This window comes from Medicago sativa, chromosome 8, assembly GCF_051527215.1.
Source record: "Medicago sativa cultivar Bolivia chromosome 8, Bolivia_mono, whole genome shotgun sequence".
NCBI classification, from domain to species: Eukaryota; Viridiplantae; Streptophyta; class Magnoliopsida; order Fabales; family Fabaceae; genus Medicago; species Medicago sativa.
Window position 1 is genome coordinate 74,575,723 of NC_140756.1, and position 20,393 is coordinate 74,596,115.

The following is a 20,393-nucleotide window of genomic DNA, read 5'->3' on the forward strand; positions in this document are numbered from 1 at the left end:
TATAAGCAAAAGCATAAAGATTTTATTTTTTGCAATATTCTGACAAAACAAAACAAATTATGGATGGAAAGATTATATAACGAGCCGTTAATAATCATCCATGCACGTACAAGAATCAAACACTCATCAAAGGAATTCGAAAAACCACCAAAAAACAACAAATAGCACAACCATACATTGATATGATATTATTTTGTGTGTGTACGTCATATGTAAATTTAGGCACATTGGAAATCATGTGGGACTTTCCTTGAGCAAACATTAAGAAGCAAGCTTAGTGAAATTGGAAGGTTGAGATTAATGCCCAAAATGTTAGCTTTAAGGGCAGTGCAAAGGCATGCTGCAGCCTCAAGATCAACAAGGCCGTTTAGGAGGGAGCAACAAGGGGTCACTGGTGGTTTACCCAAAGTTAAATTCAACAACCCACTTAGGACATTGGCACATACACCAAGTTTGAGAGCATCACGTGGGCATGTGCCACTTGAAGGGGTTGGGTTAGGGTTTGGGTTTGGTCTTGGCTTTGGTTTTGGGGTAGGGTTTGGAGTAGGGTTGCATGAATAGGAACCACATGCTGAAACAAGTGAAAAAAAGAGGAGGTTGATTGTGAGGAAAATAGCAAGGGAGGAACAAGTTTTGGAAGCCATCTTAATTAAATTACTCTTGTACTAGCTAAGGTGCTATTAGAGCTTAATTAAGAGAAGAAGAGTGGTTGTGAATATGATTTAGAGGTAATGGGGGTTTATATAGTGTTGTTGGTGTTTTGGAACGCCAAGTGGGGTGAGTTGAGTAGGAACTAACCCTAAGCAATAATAGCCATATTAAAAAAAATTAATTGGGGTTGAGATAAGTTAAGCTTATGATGCAATCATGTTAGAAAAAAAACCATGAGCTTTAGCTGGCAGTGTATATAGTATATACCCTTATATTAATAGGTTTTGGATACTTGTGTGTTGATGTGCAACTTACATCAATAATCAAAGTGTCTATTATAAATGTTTTGAACTATATTCACTCTTCACACATATTCAGTCTAAATTAAGGATAAACAGATTATTTTATTGAGAGAGATATATACAGATTATGGTTTCCCACATAAAGGATACATATAGATATATTAAGATATAGAGGATAAATCTATAAATTACAATTGTGTGAGATATAACATTTAATATAACGTAACTCAAATGTCAAAAAAATTGTGAAAAGTTTAGAAACCTGTGTGCGGAAAAAGAGTCGGTTGTATATATGTATCACATGAGTTTATCGTTTTGAATTTTAATGTATCATTTGGAAGGCACTAAGCACAGTGAAAATGGAAAATTGGGGATGAAAAGTCGTTTTCTAAAAGACTTTTATCAGTTTGATGAATGTGGAAACTGAAAAAACGGAAAGAAAAATAGATATTGGAGGAGGCTTGGAGCCCACATATGATCAATTAATCTCCAAATTGGGGATATGTACATATTATAATATCAAATGAACATTTTTGTATGTAAAAATATACCTTTAATAAATAAATACTATTTCTATACCAAAAAGAAATTTAAATACTTATTTTTACGGGAGAATTATAAATACTTGAAAACACGACCATATCACAAACCCTCAGTTAGTCTATCTATGACTATGCATATTGGTGATATTATTATAGTTTTAGTACTATCTAGTTGATTCTCGTTGTCGTTGCTATATATCCTTTTGCGGTTACTTTCAAGATAGGCAATATATTATGTATGTATTATTATCCCAGATTTATAACCTATGTTGTTTGTTTGTTCTCGCCAATTCGTTGTCGTTTGCGTCACAAAATCTTAAGGGTTGAAAAAAATTAACTACCAGATAAGCCTACTTAACTAGAGTCTATCAAATCTTGGTTGTAAATTTGTAATGATATTTGACAAGGTTTTACACTTTTACTTACCTTATGGTCTAGCTCCGAATTACTATAGGACCATTTTATTGTAAAAATTGTAAGATTAAGAAGAAGAAAGAAGAAAAACTAATATTTAAATGTGTATAGTGTGTATATGTTCTACTTTTTTGAGCTAATCGTATTTTTTGTCCCATGAAATGTTTCCTATTGTGCACCTGTTTTTATTTTTCAATTGTGGCCCATCTTCTCTCCTTTTGCGATAATCCCTCAAATATTGTGTTTATTCGGTTTTACATTAGTTTCACATGCACTTTTGTCCCGAATCTTGTGATTCCTCAAAAAAAAAAAACCGCTAGAAAATAAAATTGCTAAATCGCAATATTTAGAAGATTAAAACCAAGTGTGCAAAAATGGAAATAAAATTAAGGGGAGAACATTAGAGACTATAAGATGTTTTAAAAAGTGGAAACAGAATTGCACAAATGTAATATTTGAGAGATGGGAGATTAAAATTTAAATAAATTTTTTTTAGAGTTTGGTTTGAGAGTTGGAGTTTAATTATCCATATAACTAGTTTTATTTTGTTGTGAAATTAGTTTGTTCTATGGTATGATTGGTTTTAGTTTGGTTAATTTTATTAATTCATTTAATGGTAACTAATTCCACACTAAAATAAACTTGTTATATGGATAAACTTCAACTCTCAAAGACTCAAACCAAACATGTAATAAGATTTTTTTAGGGAACGTAATAAGATTTTGTCCATCATTAATGTAACGTAATAACCTTGAAGTTTTTAATTTTTTTTTTTGTTGAAGAATTGAAGTTTTTAAATTTGTTTTAACCCACTGTCATAACAATAATTTAATGGATTTAATAACGATATCATTTTTTTTTAAGCAACAACAATATCATGACAACTCATTTTATTGAAAATCTATGCATTTTAAGCTTTTCAATTGCACAAGCACAAACACGAGTGATCTAAACAACATGTAACATTATGTGATACAATTTACAATTTAAACATAGACCGCCAAATAGTAGAACATGTTCCGTAATACTACTTGCTACTCATTTAAAATGTTTTGAAAAAATTTAATATTTTAGTTTATATCTTAATAATCAATACTAAAAATGTTTCATATTTTTTCCCCAAAAAATAATCAATACAAAGAATCATCTTTATATAATACAAAAGCATACATCTATAAGCGATAGTACACGTGGCATCTTCTTGCTCTTCATCTCATTTAATGCTTTTCTATCAACCAATCAAAATGGATATTAAATCATTTATTTTTCTATTAGCCAATCAAGATGGACGATGACTCATTTATTTTTCATAAGCCAATCAAAATTGATTATGACATGATTTTTTTCCCTATATATAGAGACAATTTGTTTTTCATTATTTTCATCTACATCTTCCTCCCATAAAAAATCATTGTTTTCAACCCCATTCCCTTTTCTTTTATTTGTTTATTTCTTATTTTTTATTGTTTGTTTAACATTTATTATTCTTATGTTACTTTTTATTGTGATTTCTTATGTTGCTATTTTCTATTCATATTCTCTTTTAAACTTTTCTTTTGGTGTTTGTTTCTATATTCTTTGTTTTTGACCGAATCTCTATTCATGTTTCTATTTTAATTTGTATATAAAAAAAATTGTTTTTATGGCTCCTTTGATTTAGTTAAAACAGACAACAACAAAACTAATATTTTATAATTAAAAAAAGTAGATATTTGAGTAGAAAAAGTTAATTAATTGATGTGCATATAAATAAAAAACAAAAACAAGACCTTGCGTAGTGTATAGTGTTTTTGATTTTTTTAGTTTTATTTCCTTCATCCTTATGAAATATTTAAATAAATTCATACTATTATTAAAAATAGTATTCTAATTAAAGATTATTATATTATTATATTTTTTTAGAGAAAAAATATTAGTGTTTTATTCAACGCCATATCTTTGTATTCATTTTTTTTAAGGAGCATTCATTCTATTATTAAAACTTATAATCACAAATGCTTTAAAACTGACTCCGTATTTAATTCTTTCCACAATATTTGTTCCATCCTTGACTTCTACCGAAAAAAGTTCTTTCAAAACACTTCTACGAACTTGAAAAATTAAAATTGATTGATTTTAAAATAAATATGAAAACCATGTATTTTGGCTCAAGTTGTTTATGAACTCCATCAAATAATTTATTTTGGGAGAACCCGAATTTTAGTTACTCCACGGTTGAACTCTTCTCATAGGAACCACAGGGTTAAGAAAAAAAAATATAAAGACACATAAATACCCATTATTATTATTTTAGGGAATAAATGTTCATTATCATTTTTCCTAAAAATAGTCATACAATATACAACAATATAATTTCCACTAAACGGACTTTATTACTTTTCTAAGAATAATGAGATTGAATATGTCATCATATTTTTACACCTATTCCTTTTTTTAAAAATGATATTGCATAGGTTTGTACTACATACAAATTTGATTCTATTTAATGGTGTTCAATTTTAAAGTTATGGGACTATAATGAAGTTTAAATTTAGTTAGAGGGCCAAAGTGACATTTAAGCCAAAAAAAAAAAATTAACAATATGGAAAAATCATATAATTATAGAAATAGTAATAACAACAACATTTAAAAGGAGAATTGAATGATATTATTAGTATTAATATTTGCTATCACGTTTATTTTTTAAATATGGTAACATGACTTTGATTTTTTTTTTATAATTTAATAAAATTACTAATAGTAGCATTACCAATGAAGGTAGACTCAATTGGTAAATAATTGACTTAACTGTAAGGTAATTGATTCAACTTATGGTGCCTGAGCGAGGACTTCTTTAGTGAATGATTTACAACTTTAAGCCATGAGATTTGTTCTGACCTGATGAGCTTCCGAAGCCTAACTCATCTAAACATTTTATTATTTTTTTGAAATTGTAAATTTAAAAATAAAATTAAAATTGAAAAATCTCAACTTTTTGATTCAAAATGAAAGCCTAAATTTTAGCATATTCTAAAAGAAAAAAGATTATTCAAAAACTTTTTTAGGAAAGATTATTCAATAAAATGGAAAAATCATATAATTATAGAAATAATAATAACAAAGTTTTGAAGAAGAATCGGATGTTACCAAAAATTAAATTTAAGCAATAACCGATGATATTTTATATTCCAATTTTACTAATTTTCTACAAAGTATGTATTGCAAATTATTTTAAAGTAAGTTGTTTCCTTTTAATAGCATAATGCATGTAAATGTCTTTTAATAACAATTTTTTAATGGATTTATTTCTAATTTTACAAATAAAAATGTACATAGGATAACACTTTAACGATCATTGCACTATAAGGACTTTTGAGGTATAATATTTAGCGATGTTAATAAAATAAAAAACAAAAATCATAATGAATTTATTTGTAATAAAAAATATGTCAACGAATGTTGAGTTTGTGAAAGGTATGGAATTTGATTTCATCTATCTCCAATGATTTTGTAAAAAAAAAAATCTATCTCCAATGATACTAGCAGTGCTCAAAATTCAGAATCTCTAAATCTAATGTTTGTCTTTTTACTACTAGACTAAACCCTAAGAGTTGAAAAATCACAATTAACTAGACTAAATCCTGAGAGTTTATCATAACGTCAGGAATTCCAATGGAGCCTACATTGGATTGGATAATCATGTTAGGCTAATAGCAATCACACAACCTTAAAGCCCTATACATATGGGTCATCTCATTTATATGTTGATCAAAGTCTAATTTTTCTTCCAATATGTAGAACGTTAACTCACACTTCATACATTAACGTATTTTAATCAAGTGTGTGATTTTATACTTTCATAATTATGTGACGTAGTCATAAAAAGTAGAATAGAGACACAAACATATTGAAAAATGTGGGTTGGTGGTGATTTCATGGATGTAGTTTTGTGTTCTTTTCTTTCATGACAAGGGATAAATGAAATTAGAAGCAAAATGAATACGAAAAAGGACATTGAATATGAGAGAAATGATCAAAGAAAAAGATATGTAATGTGTTTTCTGTCGTGAGAAGAGACTTTGGAACCTCTAAAATCTAAATCCAAAGTTTGAGTTTTTACTACTAGATTAAACCCTTAGAGTCGGAAAATCACAATGAACTAGAAAGTGCATTTTTATTTCTAATTAATCATGATAAATAGCATATTCACTATACATGAACCATCTCTCATCTTGGTTTTTTGCTGAAAATTTTTTATTGGTTTAATTGTTCTTGATTATTGGAACTACACGATCAAACACATTTTCCAAAAGTTGTTGGTAATTGTATGAGTTTGTTGAAAGGGTTGAGAATTTCTCGATAATTAATTTACCAAAAGATTAGACTCAATTGAAAACACACCACATCATTTTAAAACGTATAATAAACATGTATGTTGTCAACTTAGCATAACATAAAAGTGTATGACTCTCCGCTTTCGTAATTATGTGACATAGTAAAAAAAGATCAAACGTAAGCGCGTGTTAAAAGAGTTGGTTGGTGGTGGTTTCATGGAGGGAGACTTATGTTCCTTTCTTTTTTGAGCAGGGAGACAAAAAGTTTAGAAGAAAAATAAAACGAATATGGAAAAGGAATTTGAACATAGGAGGAGATAAGGAAAAAAGTAAATATTGTGCGTTTTGTTCATGAGTGTATAAGGAACGATGTAAATTGTCGGTAATTTTATGAGTTTGTTGAAGAAATTTAATATTTTCGATTAATTATTTTACCAAAAATTTAGATTCAATTAAAAAAACATCACATAATTTTAAATATGTAATAACTATGTATTTCGTCAACTCAACATAATTCTTCTGCAACTGTTAATTGTCACATGACACTAAAGATAAAAATGAAGGAATTTGATATAATAGAGGATGAAGGAATTTTTTTAAATGAAAGAGCCAAAAATAAATTTTAAGAAAAAATTTAAACAAATAACATCCAAAAACTAATTAAAAAAAACAGTTTATCATAATGTTGTGGCTTTCGGGCGATCCTACGTTGAGTTTAATTATCATTTAAATGTTTTTTAAAATTTACTCTTGCGTTCATGCAAAATTTTAACTCACACTTGACACATTAACATCTCTTCCTCAAGTATGAGACTCTTTGCATCTGCGACCTAGCAGCTTGAATCACTCCCACTTTCCCCACGAAGTTGAATCGGATAGAGAGGAACCACACAAATGAGAACGATACCATATTTTCACCCAATATTTTAAGGCACTAAGTGTATGAATTTTTTCACTTATATGTTGTTCAACCTTCAATCTTCTACTCAATGTTAGACTATAACCTACACTTGATACATCACAAAATTATCTCCCTCAAATATAAAGAAATTCTAGCCCGTGCTTGGCACGGGTATCCATACTAGTTAGATATTATTTTAATAATGTTAATAGATACGATATAGATACTTGCACAAATATTAAAGTCATCGTAAATGTTGATATAAATTTAGTTAAATGTATTTTTTTTCAAACTGTAAATGTGGAGACGAGTAGTCTCTATATGTTTGGTATCACCATGAGTGTAAGTGTAATGGATTACGGATCATTCCGACATATTCATCGTGATACCAAATATGCATTATAACACTTACGAGACCCTACCCCACCCATTTTCGTTCATGTAACCGTTCACATTATATTCCTTTAAACACCCTTTCTAGACATGTCAATTATATTGACTTGACATTTATCTTAAAATAGATCCATTTTTCAGATTAGCATGTGACATTGAGTGCTAATTACTTTTAAAAGCAAATAAAAGTTTTCAACGCGTTTTGGTATCCACTTTTCTTATAATATGATGATGATAATGGTAATCATTTTATGAAGTATGGACAAATTAGAGTCACGGGCATCGTTTAACAAAAATGGGCTCCATCTGTACTTTTAATCAGCTCTTAAACATCTGGCTGAAGATCTCGATCTTAAAATAATTTGTGTGAACACAAATGTACATAATTAATTAATTAATTAATAACGAAATTAAGACTTGAGTTTGTCTTTGTTTTCTGCCCAAAAAACAAAAGATTGCCTATATTTAGTCATTTAACCTTCATTCAATTAAATTATAAGTTTCTTGGATAAAAAAAACTAATAAACAAATTTATCTTATCAAATTATAGTGATTACTTTCTTCTTCTTCTTTTTTATAAAATTATAGTGATTACTTGAAAACGCGTTTGAAATTATATTTTGATATTAATTTTTATATATTGTCACTATAAAAATTTATACCATTAATTAATCTCAAATCATTACCCACATGATAATAGAGTTTGATGCAATAATAGTTTACATAAAAACATATATCTCTCTTCTCTTTTCCAAACTCTAGCCGTCACCACTTTTATTCTATTTGAAATCCAAAAAAGAGGTAATTTAGTGTCAATCTTGACTCAAAATCACCTCTCTGAATTGTGTTTTTTTTTTTAGTTAAATAAGTGATTTTCACGTATTTTCAATTTTATTTCGTTTGTTTTTGTGATTTCTTCATCTTTAATTGCACAACCCTATTTGTTTTTATTTCTCATTTTATCCTGTGTTTTTTATTTTCCGTCTTTGTGTGATATGTTTGTGATTTCCCGTCTTAATGCGGTGTTTATTTGATTCAGGTTAAAATATTAGTTTTGAGCAAGTGCAAATTCAACCAATGACCTTGACAACGTTGCAGATCTGGAGACACGAGTATTCCGGAGAATTGAATATAATCATATTTGTAGACATAGGTACTCTACCGTTTTATGCTATTAACATGAATATTGTGAGTCTGTTCGCAGAGTCATCCTTTTTTATTCTAACGACTTTGAATTTATACTCTATCGATGTACTCTATCAATTCGAATGAATAAATATCGGTTATTTTTGTCAAAAAAAAATAATCATTACCCACATGAATTTTAATATGAGATATGATTAAATTCAAATATTTTTCATGAATCAGCGATTATAATTGAAAGACATTGTAATTGTCAATGCATTTTCACTCAAGTCCCTGTAAATTATTGCTTTTTATATTTCAATCTCGTTTTCAACTCCCTTAGACTCATTAACCCATAGAAAAATATTATGATAAATTGTAATTACTCTATTCTGTTATTATGACAATCTGCTAGAAAAATAAAGAGCTATTGGTTGCTTGAAGAATTAGAAGATGAGTCATGCTGTTGAGTCATGCAATAGTTTGTTAGCATTCATATTCTTTTTTTTTTTTTTTTGGTACAAGTTAGCATTCATATTCTATTATGATATATTGATAATTACTGTATTCTGTTATTGACAATCTGCTATATTTTGTAGTTTGTTTCCTTCAACCAAGGGCAGCCAATCATTTTTTTGTTTGTAATAATACTTTAAAGAGTAATTACACTCTCATTCTTTAAAGATGTTTGAATTACACTTCCCTCTCATTTATGTTAAAATATACACTTCCCTCCACTCTTTTTCAAAACATATATTAGAAAAGATTTCACTCCCCTCCCCTGCGAGAAGCTTGATTTACATTTCTCTCCCCTCTTATTTTAAAATCTACACTTTACTCCCTTAATTTTTTTTATTTCTAATACTCTAGCAAAAAAATAATCTAACATACTTCGAAGAAAAATAGTATTGTGAATCCATTTTAATATAATCAAAGTTCAAATGCACATTTTTCACTATTTTTTTATTCACTATTTCATTAACATATAGTTTTAAATTATAAAATATGAAATAACACAAAAAAAAATTTAAAATATGTGAAAAATTACTAAATTCGATAAAGTATGGTTATTGAAAAGTGAATTTTATACTCTAAATATAAAGTTAATAAAAAAATATTTAAATTTATTTATCATTGACATTTAAATCATAAAAAAATGAATTTATTTTTCTTAAATGGTGATTCAAAATCATAAAAATATTTATTTATGTGAAAATAGGTTAAAGTGTAATGCATATTTAATTATTAAGGGAGGGAGTTGTAATTGAAGCATCACATAGGGGAGGGGAGTATAAATTTTATTTTTCAAGAGATAGGAGTGTATATTTTAACATAAAAGGAGAGGAAAATGTAATTCAAGCTTCTTTTAGAGGAGGGGAGTGCAACTTACTCTACTTTAAATTATTCCATGAGGTATGATGAATGAAGAAAGGCAAGAAAAATTATCCCAACTCTTTTTTTTTTAATTAATAACAAGGGTTTTCATATAACCATATCACTAATCAATTTCAATTAATAAAATGTGCACACTTGCTCATGCTTAATAATAACTTAAATTCACATTACGGAATATGATTTCATAAATTCTATATGAAAGAGTATAACAGATTATTATAAGAGCATTTTATGATATTGGTTAAAATAATTTAAAACACTTTTTTTCTTGTACGAATAAAAAAAAAAGTAAACGCTTTTTTAACCAATATAAATTTACAATCTAACGTTCAAATTTATATTATGATAAAGTTACACGACTTACTATCGTTTTACGATTTGTCTATATAATTAAGAAAATGCTAAAATGCGCCCTGATAATATTGGTTAAAAGTACAAAATAGAAATATTGTTTTGATAAAAAAAAATGATAAATTTAACTTTTTAAAAAATTTAAAAGTTGTTGCTTCCAATGAAAACTATTATTTTAATTTCCTTGACAAACACTTATGACCCATATAATTAAGAGTATTGCACATATTGTTCAATTCTCAAAACCTTCAACTTTTTGTAACCATATTACTTCCATGTATATGAGACTAATCCTGCGTTGGATTTGCAAATAAAGCTCACGCTTTGCACTAAGAACTTATTATGCATGAGAATTTAGGATGACCCAAAAAAAAAAAAGATGACAATTGAATTTATTGTGGGTTTGATCCCTTAAGAGGTAAGTATCAGACATAACAACAAGACAGAGCAACACAACATAAAACAAAATTTATGGTATTGAACAATTTTTGTTTTGCACGATATTTTGGTGAACAAAAGGTACATTGGATAAAAATTGTGTTATGTTGTGTGTGTGAGAGAGAGAGAGAGAGAGAGAGAGAGAGAGAGAGAGAGAGAGAGAGAGAGAGAGAGAGAGAGAGAGAGAGAGAGAGAGAGAGAGAGAGAGAGAGAGAGAGAGAGAGAGAGAGAGAGAGAGAGAGAGAGAGAGAGAGAGAGAGAGAGAGAGAGAGAGAGAGGTAGGTTTGGGGTTGACCTAGTGGTTGACTTAGGATCTTGAAGTGTGTTCCTCTCAAGATCTCGAGTTTGATTCCCCTAATGTCAATTTTGAAGGACAAGTTCATATCGAGCTTTGCTCTGACCTTAAAAATACGACTTCACAAGTTAGAGGCGGAATTAATCCTCTCAAATTAGTCGATTCTAGTACCAGATACCAAGTTAAAAAATTATAGTATTCGCCCAACTTTAGAAATGCGTAGTGATATACACTGTCTGGTCATTGTTATAAACAAAAATCAACATTTTAAATTCATCCATTTAATGATATATATGGTAGTTATTATATACCATATAGTGCACTTAATAAATAAATTTAAAATATTAATTTTTGCTTATAATAATAACTAGATAGTGTCCAACTTGCCTTGAGCTGTGGTTGTTAAATACATCATTTAAGAAGCATCTGAACATAGTTTCATGATTGAGAAATTCTAACATAGTCACAAACACAAATAAAAAATTTGTAGGCATATACACATGAATCCAAAAAATTAAAATAAGAAATAATTGAATGATTTGACTAAATTCTTTCTTATTTATTTTGTTCAATTTATGTGAGTGTGTCCAAACACATTTCATTTATATTTGTGTTCAAGTAAGAATAGGTCTGATTGATTTGCTAAAAGAAAAAACCATATTGATCTAAGGATCTTTTACAACTTTGATGTGTGTCATCATAGGGTACCGCACAAAAGTTGTCCTTAATAAGGACTCCTTATTACTTTTTTTTCTTGTTGACAAGAGTCTTAAATATGCTCTTTAAGGATACTCAATTAAGAAACTATTTAGTGAAAAAACTTTATATTTCAATTTCAGATTAATTGAATACATACGTTACTATAAAAATTTATTATCTAAAATTCTTAAAGAGTTCCTTTAAGGCATTCATTATCACTTCTCTTTTTTATTTATACTTAATAAATCCTAAGGTAATTTATGTTCACGTTTGTAGTTGTACTAGTTTTTAAATTTTTTAGTTTTAAATTAATTATTTATTTGGATAATGCTAACTTGTGTCTTAAGGGTACATGTTAAAGATTCAAAAGAGCAATTTTGTATTAGAAAATGTAATATTTTAACTTTTAAGAAATTGAATACATGACTTTTGATACGTATATTTCTATAATGAGTTTCTTAACATGTTTCATTGAGGCACAAGTTAGCATTTCCTTATTTATTTATATAAATTTTACTTTTAATATTTTTCGATTCAAACTTAATTTTATAGATGAGTACTTCATCAACAAATAACCGGTCGATTTTGTTTCAAATTAAGATGAGATAATTCATCATGAATTCTAACGTTGAAAACAATGAATTTTGACCTTTAAACTTAGTTATAAACATCCACATAAAATCTGTTTAATCGAGTTTGATGGAAAATAAATAATGACACATATATTTTATAATTTAAACGACTAAATACACACTTTTACTAACATAAAAATAAATTTTAAAACCAAAAAATTTAAAAGAGATTAATCTAATACAAACTTTAAACTTAAAAATACTTTTTTTTACAATAAATTGTCCTTAGCAGGAGTGTAGTACTATACTATTATTTTTTTAGGGATAGTACTATACTACTATATATATTTGAATATAAAATATGAGAGATCAAAGCAAACATACCAATGGGAATCAATTAACAGGTCGTCCTCGCACATCATATCATGTATGAAGTTCACGGGAGTACTATACTCACATGCCAATTGGTTCATATCATAATCAATTAAACAAATAATATTTACTATTGGAAAGTGGGAATATTTTATTCTTTTATGTTGATTCGTTTTCACTACCAGTTAAAACCCAAGACAGCTTGGTTAGTTCACATGTTTTTTGTTACCATCATAAAATACAATTACCTTTTTACACTATAAATAACAGCATCTACTCATCCTTCACACAATTACAGTTTTAATTAAACATTGCAAGCTTCATATATTTTATTTCTAATTAATTATGAATTCTTCTAAATCTTCAACTCTTGTTCTCTTTTCCATCATCAATATGCTTTTCTTTGCAATGGCAAATGGTTGTTTTTTTTGTCCAAAACCTAACCCTAATCCAAATCCATTCCCTTACCCAAGCACAAGTCCTTCCACTAAGAGTTGTCCAAGAGATGCACTTAAATTGGGAGTGTGTGCTAATTTGCTTAATGGACCAATTGGTGCAGTGATTGGGTCACCACCAGAACATCCATGTTGCTCTATTTTAGAAGGACTTGTTGATCTTGAAGTTGCAGTTTGTCTTTGCACTGCCATCAAAGCTAACATTCTTGGCATTAATATTAATATTCCTATTTCACTAAGTTTGATCCTTAATGCTTGTGAGAAGACTCCACCCACTGATTTCCAGTGCTCTTAATTAAGTGTTACTCTTGATTAATTGTGTGTTTGTTAATTGTGTGTTGTTTTTTACTTGCTAATTAAGTAGTAACTCATCATTTAATTTACTGCAAATGCAGTTGTATTTTGTAACTGTAATTTCTAGTTGAAGTCTTGAATGAATTTCTAATTTTAATTATTTTATGGAATGTTTCTTTTGTTTTAGGAACAACAATTTAAGGAATAATGGACCTTAATCTTGAGATCCCCGGCATAATAAAGTGAAATTATTTGGATAGTTGAGACAAATAATAATATATATTAGGATAGTATTTCTAGTCAAGTAATATGAATTATGAGTGGAGTCTAAAATTAGTCCTTAAATTTTAAATTCCTCTATTATATTGGGTAAATTATTTTGATACCTTGGAGTTTGGTAGAATTCTGATACCCATAGGCAAAATTTGTTTAATATTTAAATTTATTTTATATCAAATTAATATAAAAATGTGAAAAGGCATTGGGTGATAGAATGAAGGGTACATACTCAACTAAGCTCTAGAAGCACGATTGTGTTCACCATTTTTTCTTTTGTCTTTGACATCATTCCTTAGTCCAAAAATGTGATGTGGCCAAATAAAAATTGCATAGCTTGATAACATAATTTGCCACATGAGATGTTGGTGCCACGTGGTGCTGAATTTTCACACAAACATCCATTAAGTGATCAAGGAAAATGGTCGTATGGGGTGAGGATGAAGGAGTTCAATTTATATAATTTTGGTAGCAAGATATAGAGAGGAAGGTGGGCGCTTAAAGAAGGGGGGAGGAATGGGGTCTGCTAGGCGGAAAGATTTGGTGATCACTTTAATTTTTAGTACATTTTCCGTCCTAAATGGTTTTGAGTGACTTTTCCGTTTTTTTTTAGGCAAAATAGTAAATATAATAAATAAAAAGGAAGAGATACAAAGACTGGGGGCATGAGACCTGATCCAGGAAAAACCCCAACGGAAATACAACGTCATAAAACCCATTAGAAATAGGTTTCGACTAGCTCTTTTCCGATGTATTTGTTATATATAAGTTTGTCTAATGTGTAATATTGCATATGTTAAAGCAACTAAAATTAATAAGTTTTTATTGAAAAACAACAATTATTTATTAAAATGTTATATATTTAACACAAAACATATAAGTTTCAATACAAATTATTATTTTAAACTTCTTAACACGTGCAAATTTGCACATGATAGAAAAACCCTTGTTATATTTTCAATGGTTTGTTGGTTCTAAAACTTTTTTTTATTTTTATAGATAGATGAGATGACAAAGCCATCATAAACTCACACACACAAAGTAGAAGTACCGGGGTTCGAACACCGGTCATGACATCCGGCCTAACAGTTCTAAAACTTTTAACAGTGTTAATAACAATGACCTTAATAATAATTTTCCACCCTTTACTCCCTTCAATGCATTTTTAATTATAAAAAGAAGGAGAATGTTAAACAATGCTCTTAAAGCATTAGTTAAGAACCAAAACAAATACTCCCTTCGTTCCTTTTTAAGTGTCACTTTTGGAGAATTTTTTTGTTCCTATTTAAGTGTCGCTTTACATAGTTTAATGCAACATTAAATGTTATTTTACTAATATTACCCTTATTTATTATTGTGGAGAGAGAAATATATGTAATGAGATATTAAATAAATAAGGTTATTATAGTAAAAATAGAAATTATTGTATCAAAAGTAGCAACATTTATTGATTGTCTTGGTTTGTGTACAATGTCAAAATGTGACAATTAAAAAGGAACGGAGGTAGTAACTTTTTAGAAAAAATGATGTAATTATTACTTAATCAAAAGTTAAAACTTATACTTTTAAGACAAATTTTCTCTTTATAGATTCTTTAACCATTGTTCTGAGAGCACTGGTTAGGAAGACCCTAAAAAGAATAAGTTATTTAGAGTGTTTTTCATGCCTTTTAGAATATAAAAATAATGCTTAATTAGTTGCATAATATTATGTAGCACTTTTTTTATAATGTCTGCTTATTTGCATATTAGTCACGGACTCATTGCAGCGTTTACATGTCTGTTTGCTTTTCCCATCAGTATTATATTGTTTTTCCAGATATTCGTTTTTCTCATGTCGAGCATTGAACGTAAATTAGACAGACCAAAATCCCAAAAAGCAATGCAAAAATATAATAAATAATATCTCAATGAATAAAAAATAACACTAGTTATTCATCTTTCTTTAATTTCCCTAGCAAATTGCATCGGGAATAATACATATTTATCATGACAATCTGACCAGATAAAACAAATAGTACTGAATCCAAGGAATAATAACGAGAGGTTAATCATCCATGCAAGTATACAATGAAGAAATCTTGATCAAATGGATAATTTAGAAAAGCAGCGAAAATTAAAACAATAAGAAGCAAATTATAGTAGATATGTTGATATGATCACCGTGCATGATGATGAATTAGTTAGTAGCATTGGAAATCACGTGGTGCTTGCTTTGAGCAAACATTGAGAAGTAAGCTAAGTGAGATAGGAAGGTTGAGATTGATCCCCAAAATGTTAGCTTTAAGGGCAGTGCAAAGACACACAGCAGCCTCAAGATCAACAAGGCCATTTAGGAGGGAGCAGCATGGTGTTACTGGTGGCTGACCCAAAGTCACATTCAACAATCCATTTAGTACATTGGCACATACACCTAGTTTGAGTGCATCACGTGGGCACGAGGCGGTGCCACTTCCCCCTGAAGGGCTAGATCCACCTGAGGGGCTTGAGCCTCCAGAAGGGGTCGAGCCACCATAGGGGCTAGATCCACCTGAATGGCTCGAGCCTCCAGAATGGTTTGGGCTTGGCCTATGCTTTGGCTTCGGGTTTGGGCTAGGACTGGAGCCACAAGTCCCACAAGAAGAGACAAGTGAAAAGAAGAGAACGTTGATTGTGAGGAAAATAGCAAGGGAAGAACAAGTTTTGGAAGCCATCTTAGTTACACTCTTGTAGTAATAGCTAGTATTGTATGTTGCAAATACTAGTTAGCTACTAGAGGTTAAGAGAGGAGAGTGTGAGTTATACTTGTGACGAATAGGGGTTTATATAGTGCTGGTGGGGTTTTGCAGTATACCATGTGGGGTGAGTTGTGTAAGAAGTAATGGACAAAATACATGTCAATTATAAATTTCAAATGGTATTGTGGGAGAAATTGAGCAAATGAAGCAACATGTGAAAGAGTGAGTTTTAGCTGGCATAGATAACCCTTGAATTATGTTTAGGTTTTGGATGTTTGTGAGCGCAAGTGACATAGCCCATAGGAACTGACATCAATTGGTTTCCTATTTCACAATTATCATATCAGTGTTAGTGAAAAATATTTCTGAAACCACGTAAGATGGGAGTATATAAGAATCAAAATATTTTTTATTTAGAATATTTTGTCAAAAAAAAAATATTTTCTATTTAGAATATAAAAATTTGTTAGTGATGTAGTACCTTTTTTATATAGAGAAGATTTTTTTTAACAGAAAAATTATAGTTGTATGCGATTAATCATTTTGTTGTTAATGAAGTAGTCGAAGTGTTTTTTTTTTTTTTTTAAGAAATCAAACTAATCTTTTGAAATTAACACTTGAGAGAATCAAAAGTAGTCAAAGTGGTTGGCGTATATGTTAAAAAAATGATAATTAACAATCTATATTTTTTTTTATAGAACAATCTATATTTTTGTAGTTAACAAAGTTGTAAAATTAATTAATAACACAACTCAAAATTTGTGTTACAAAATTCCTCTCTATATTAAAAAAATGACAAATTTTTTTTTTTTTTTATTGTTCACCATAAACACACTTGACACTGTTCACCATGTATTTTCAAGATAGACAAGGTTTAGGTAATCAATATCAAATTATCCTATTATCTGTTTGTTTAAAAATACAAAATGCAAATAAGCTCATCTATGAGCTATTGTTATAATAGCAACTAGACCTTTCACCCGTGCTGACGCACGGGTTATATACATTATAGATGCAATATATTGATGTTATAGATGGAAATGATATATGGAAAGTGATACACCAAATTGAGTGTGTATAATTACAGTTGAATGAATATATTTGACCTGTTCTAAGCTTAAATCAATAAATGCTTAGGCATACGGCAGGTGCTAACAAACTCCCTGTATTTATGTTTAATCATCCATTATGACAGACCAACTCTAAAATCAACCATTGAAACTGATATCAACAGAAAAGCAAGGAAACCACGAAAATACTTGGTGTGCACATAACTAAACATAATTGAAAACACATGAAAAATTATGATTACTTCACTGCTAAACTATGCTAAACTAAGTGAATCTGAAATGAAACAAAACAGATAAATCAACAGAATGAAATTAACTAAACGTTACGAAAAATCTCCTTGAAAACAACATTAGAGGTACTATCAATGCAGCAACCGTCTTCATCCAACAACAAAATTTTCAGCCCTTTCCATGATGTAACCCTTGATATGGCTACGTAGAGTTGACCATGAGAGAATACTGGTTGTAGAAGGTAAATGCCAACCTGTTTGAGTGACTGCCCTTGACTTTTGTTGATGGTCATTGCAAAACAAACAGATATAGGGAACTGCCGACGTTGAAATTTAAAAGGGATTCTCGTATCATATGGTTCCAAAGACAGTCTAGGAATAAAGACCTTTTACCCAATATTGCTTCCTGTTATAACTTTTCCTTCAAGCACATATCTTCCCATCTTTGTAATAATCAATCTAGTTCCATTACAAAGGCCGGCAGTTGGGTCCAAATTCCTCATTAGCATCACGGGTACTCCAACTTTTAATCGTATTTTGTGACGTGGAAGTCCAGAAGCATTAATTGTGTTCAAGAACTCTGGTGTATGAATGTCGTATTCATCGTGGATGGCTTTGTGAGCGGAGAGTCACAACTTAAATAAATTTTTTCTTCGCCAGGTATGAGATCCAATATATAATTATTAATTTCATCTACACAGACATTTTTAGGTGTAAGTATTGCTCTATCTTGGAAAAATTCATTTTCATGCATGTTATCCAACAACGACGGATATATGCAATCAACAATTGATGCAATATGATCGCCGGAACTTTGAATAAGCAAGTCGTGTGGAATTTGGATGTTTATATATTCATCATTTTCTTCCCCAATGCTCCCATCACCAATCCCCAACACCCATTCACTAAATTCTTTTTTTTCGCATATCTCATGAGGTGAGCTTCCATGCAAAAGCCTCATATTAGTAGTTAGTGTCAAAACCTCACAAAAATGCCAAAGATGGGAAGAATTAATGGTTGCATTACATACTTCTTGTCTGGTTGCTTTCGGTATAACCGGAAGAACTTGTCGAAAATCCCCGCCAAGAACAACGACCTTTCAACCAAAAGGAACATCCAACCTACCGCCATTTTGGTGTCTAAGAATATCCCTCATAGAACCATCAAGAGCCTCGAAGCAATGTTTGTGCATCATAGGTGCTTCGTCCCAAATAATAAGTTTTGTTTGAATGAGTGACTCATTATAATTATAATTTCAAGAGAAATACTAATAACATTATCCGTCTAAGACTCGTTATTTTATTGGTTGCAGTTAATATGGATCGCACATTTTAGAAATAGATTTCACATAAAGTGGTAGCATTCATATATGTTTCACTCAATGAAAGAGAGTGTTCATAACACCCTTTCAATTTCAGCATTGTGGAGTACTTTGTGAATTCTTTTCCTACCCCACACTTCTTAGACGACCTTTATTTGTTTGGATTTTAGAACACAAATGTGAAAGAAAAAAAGTTCCAAAAAACTCCCTTTTTACATGTTTGGATTCTGATGTATGAGAAGTGGGGGGGTAGAAAAAGATACGGTCATATTGTTTTACCTTGCCAATTTGTTGTCATCTAGGACTAGGAGTGCTAGGAACTGAGTGTAGAAGCCTAAACAACTTAAGCCCGAACAAAATCCAACGTAATTTTTTATTTTTGTCAAGTAATCTAAAGAGAGTGTTCTTAACACTCTTATAATTTCAACATTGTGAAGTATTTTGTGAATTTCTTTTACTACCCCCGCACTTCTCATACAACCTTTATTTGTTTGGATTTTAGAACGCAAATGTGTAAAAAAAAGTTTTCAAAAAACTCTCTTTTAACATGTTTGGATTCTAACGTCTTAGATGTTAGGGGTGGGAAAAAGAAACAGTTGTATTGTTTTACCTCACCAATTTGTTGTCGTCTGGGACTTGGAGTGTTAGGAGCCGAATGTAGAAGCCTAAACAACTTAAGCCTAAACAGAACCCACCGTAATTTTTTGTTGTAAAGTACTCTTCTCCCTTCAAAAATTTCTCCAAAACACACTAAAATTACCCATTTACCTCCGACGACAATTAGCTGCCTTTCGGAACATTTTTTATATCGGTTGATTAAAAAATGGTGGAACCAATCTAAAAAGTGTCCAACGACTGTGAACAGAGCCGTTGGACCAACGACAGTTGAAAAAAAGAGAAAATTCAAAAGTGAGAAGAGTGATCCTAACACTCTTCTAATTTCAGCATTGTGGAGCATTTTGTGAACTTCTTTTCCTACTCCCACACTTCTCAGCCGCCCTTTATTTGTTCGGAGTTCAGAACTCAGATGTGTAAAAAATGTCCAAAAAACTTCCTTTTTACATGTTTTGATTCTAAGGTCTGAGAAGTCCGGGTGAAAAAAGAAACAATCATATTGTTTTACCTCGCCAATTTGTTGTCATATGGGCCTAGGAATGCTAGGAGCCGAGTGTAGAAGGCAAAACAACTTAAGCCCAAACTAAATCCTTTGTTTTTTTTCCAAGTAATTTAGTGGTTGCTTCACACACTTTTATGCGTGCAAAAGTGAG

General features: G+C 29.9%; 1 protein-coding gene and 3 pseudogenes across 1 annotated transcript; 1 reads left to right on the plus strand and 3 right to left on the minus strand.

Moving 5' to 3' along the window:
• LOC146901464 (lipid transfer protein EARLI 1-like) lies at positions 1–722 on the minus strand. Its single transcript, XM_085739078.1, has one exon. The coding sequence runs from the start codon at positions 642–644 to the stop codon at positions 219–221; it is 426 nt and encodes a 141-aa protein (XP_085595204.1). The 5' UTR covers positions 645–722; the 3' UTR covers positions 1–218.
• A 12,313-nt stretch (positions 723–13,035) lies between these two features.
• Positions 13,036–13,682, plus strand: LOC146901465 (14 kDa proline-rich protein DC2.15 pseudogene; annotated as a pseudogene).
• A 2,016-nt stretch (positions 13,683–15,698) lies between these two features.
• LOC146901466 (putative lipid-binding protein AIR1 pseudogene) lies at positions 15,699–16,571 on the minus strand (annotated as a pseudogene).
• A 1,276-nt stretch (positions 16,572–17,847) lies between these two features.
• Positions 17,848–18,765, minus strand: LOC146901467 (uncharacterized; annotated as a pseudogene).
• Between the last annotated feature and the right edge of the window lie 1,628 nt (positions 18,766–20,393).

Coding starts and splice junctions, on each gene's coding strand:
- LOC146901464 (XM_085739078.1), bottom strand. CDS start 644: ATGGCTTCCAAAACTTGTTCCTCCCTTGCTATTTTCCTCACAATCAAC.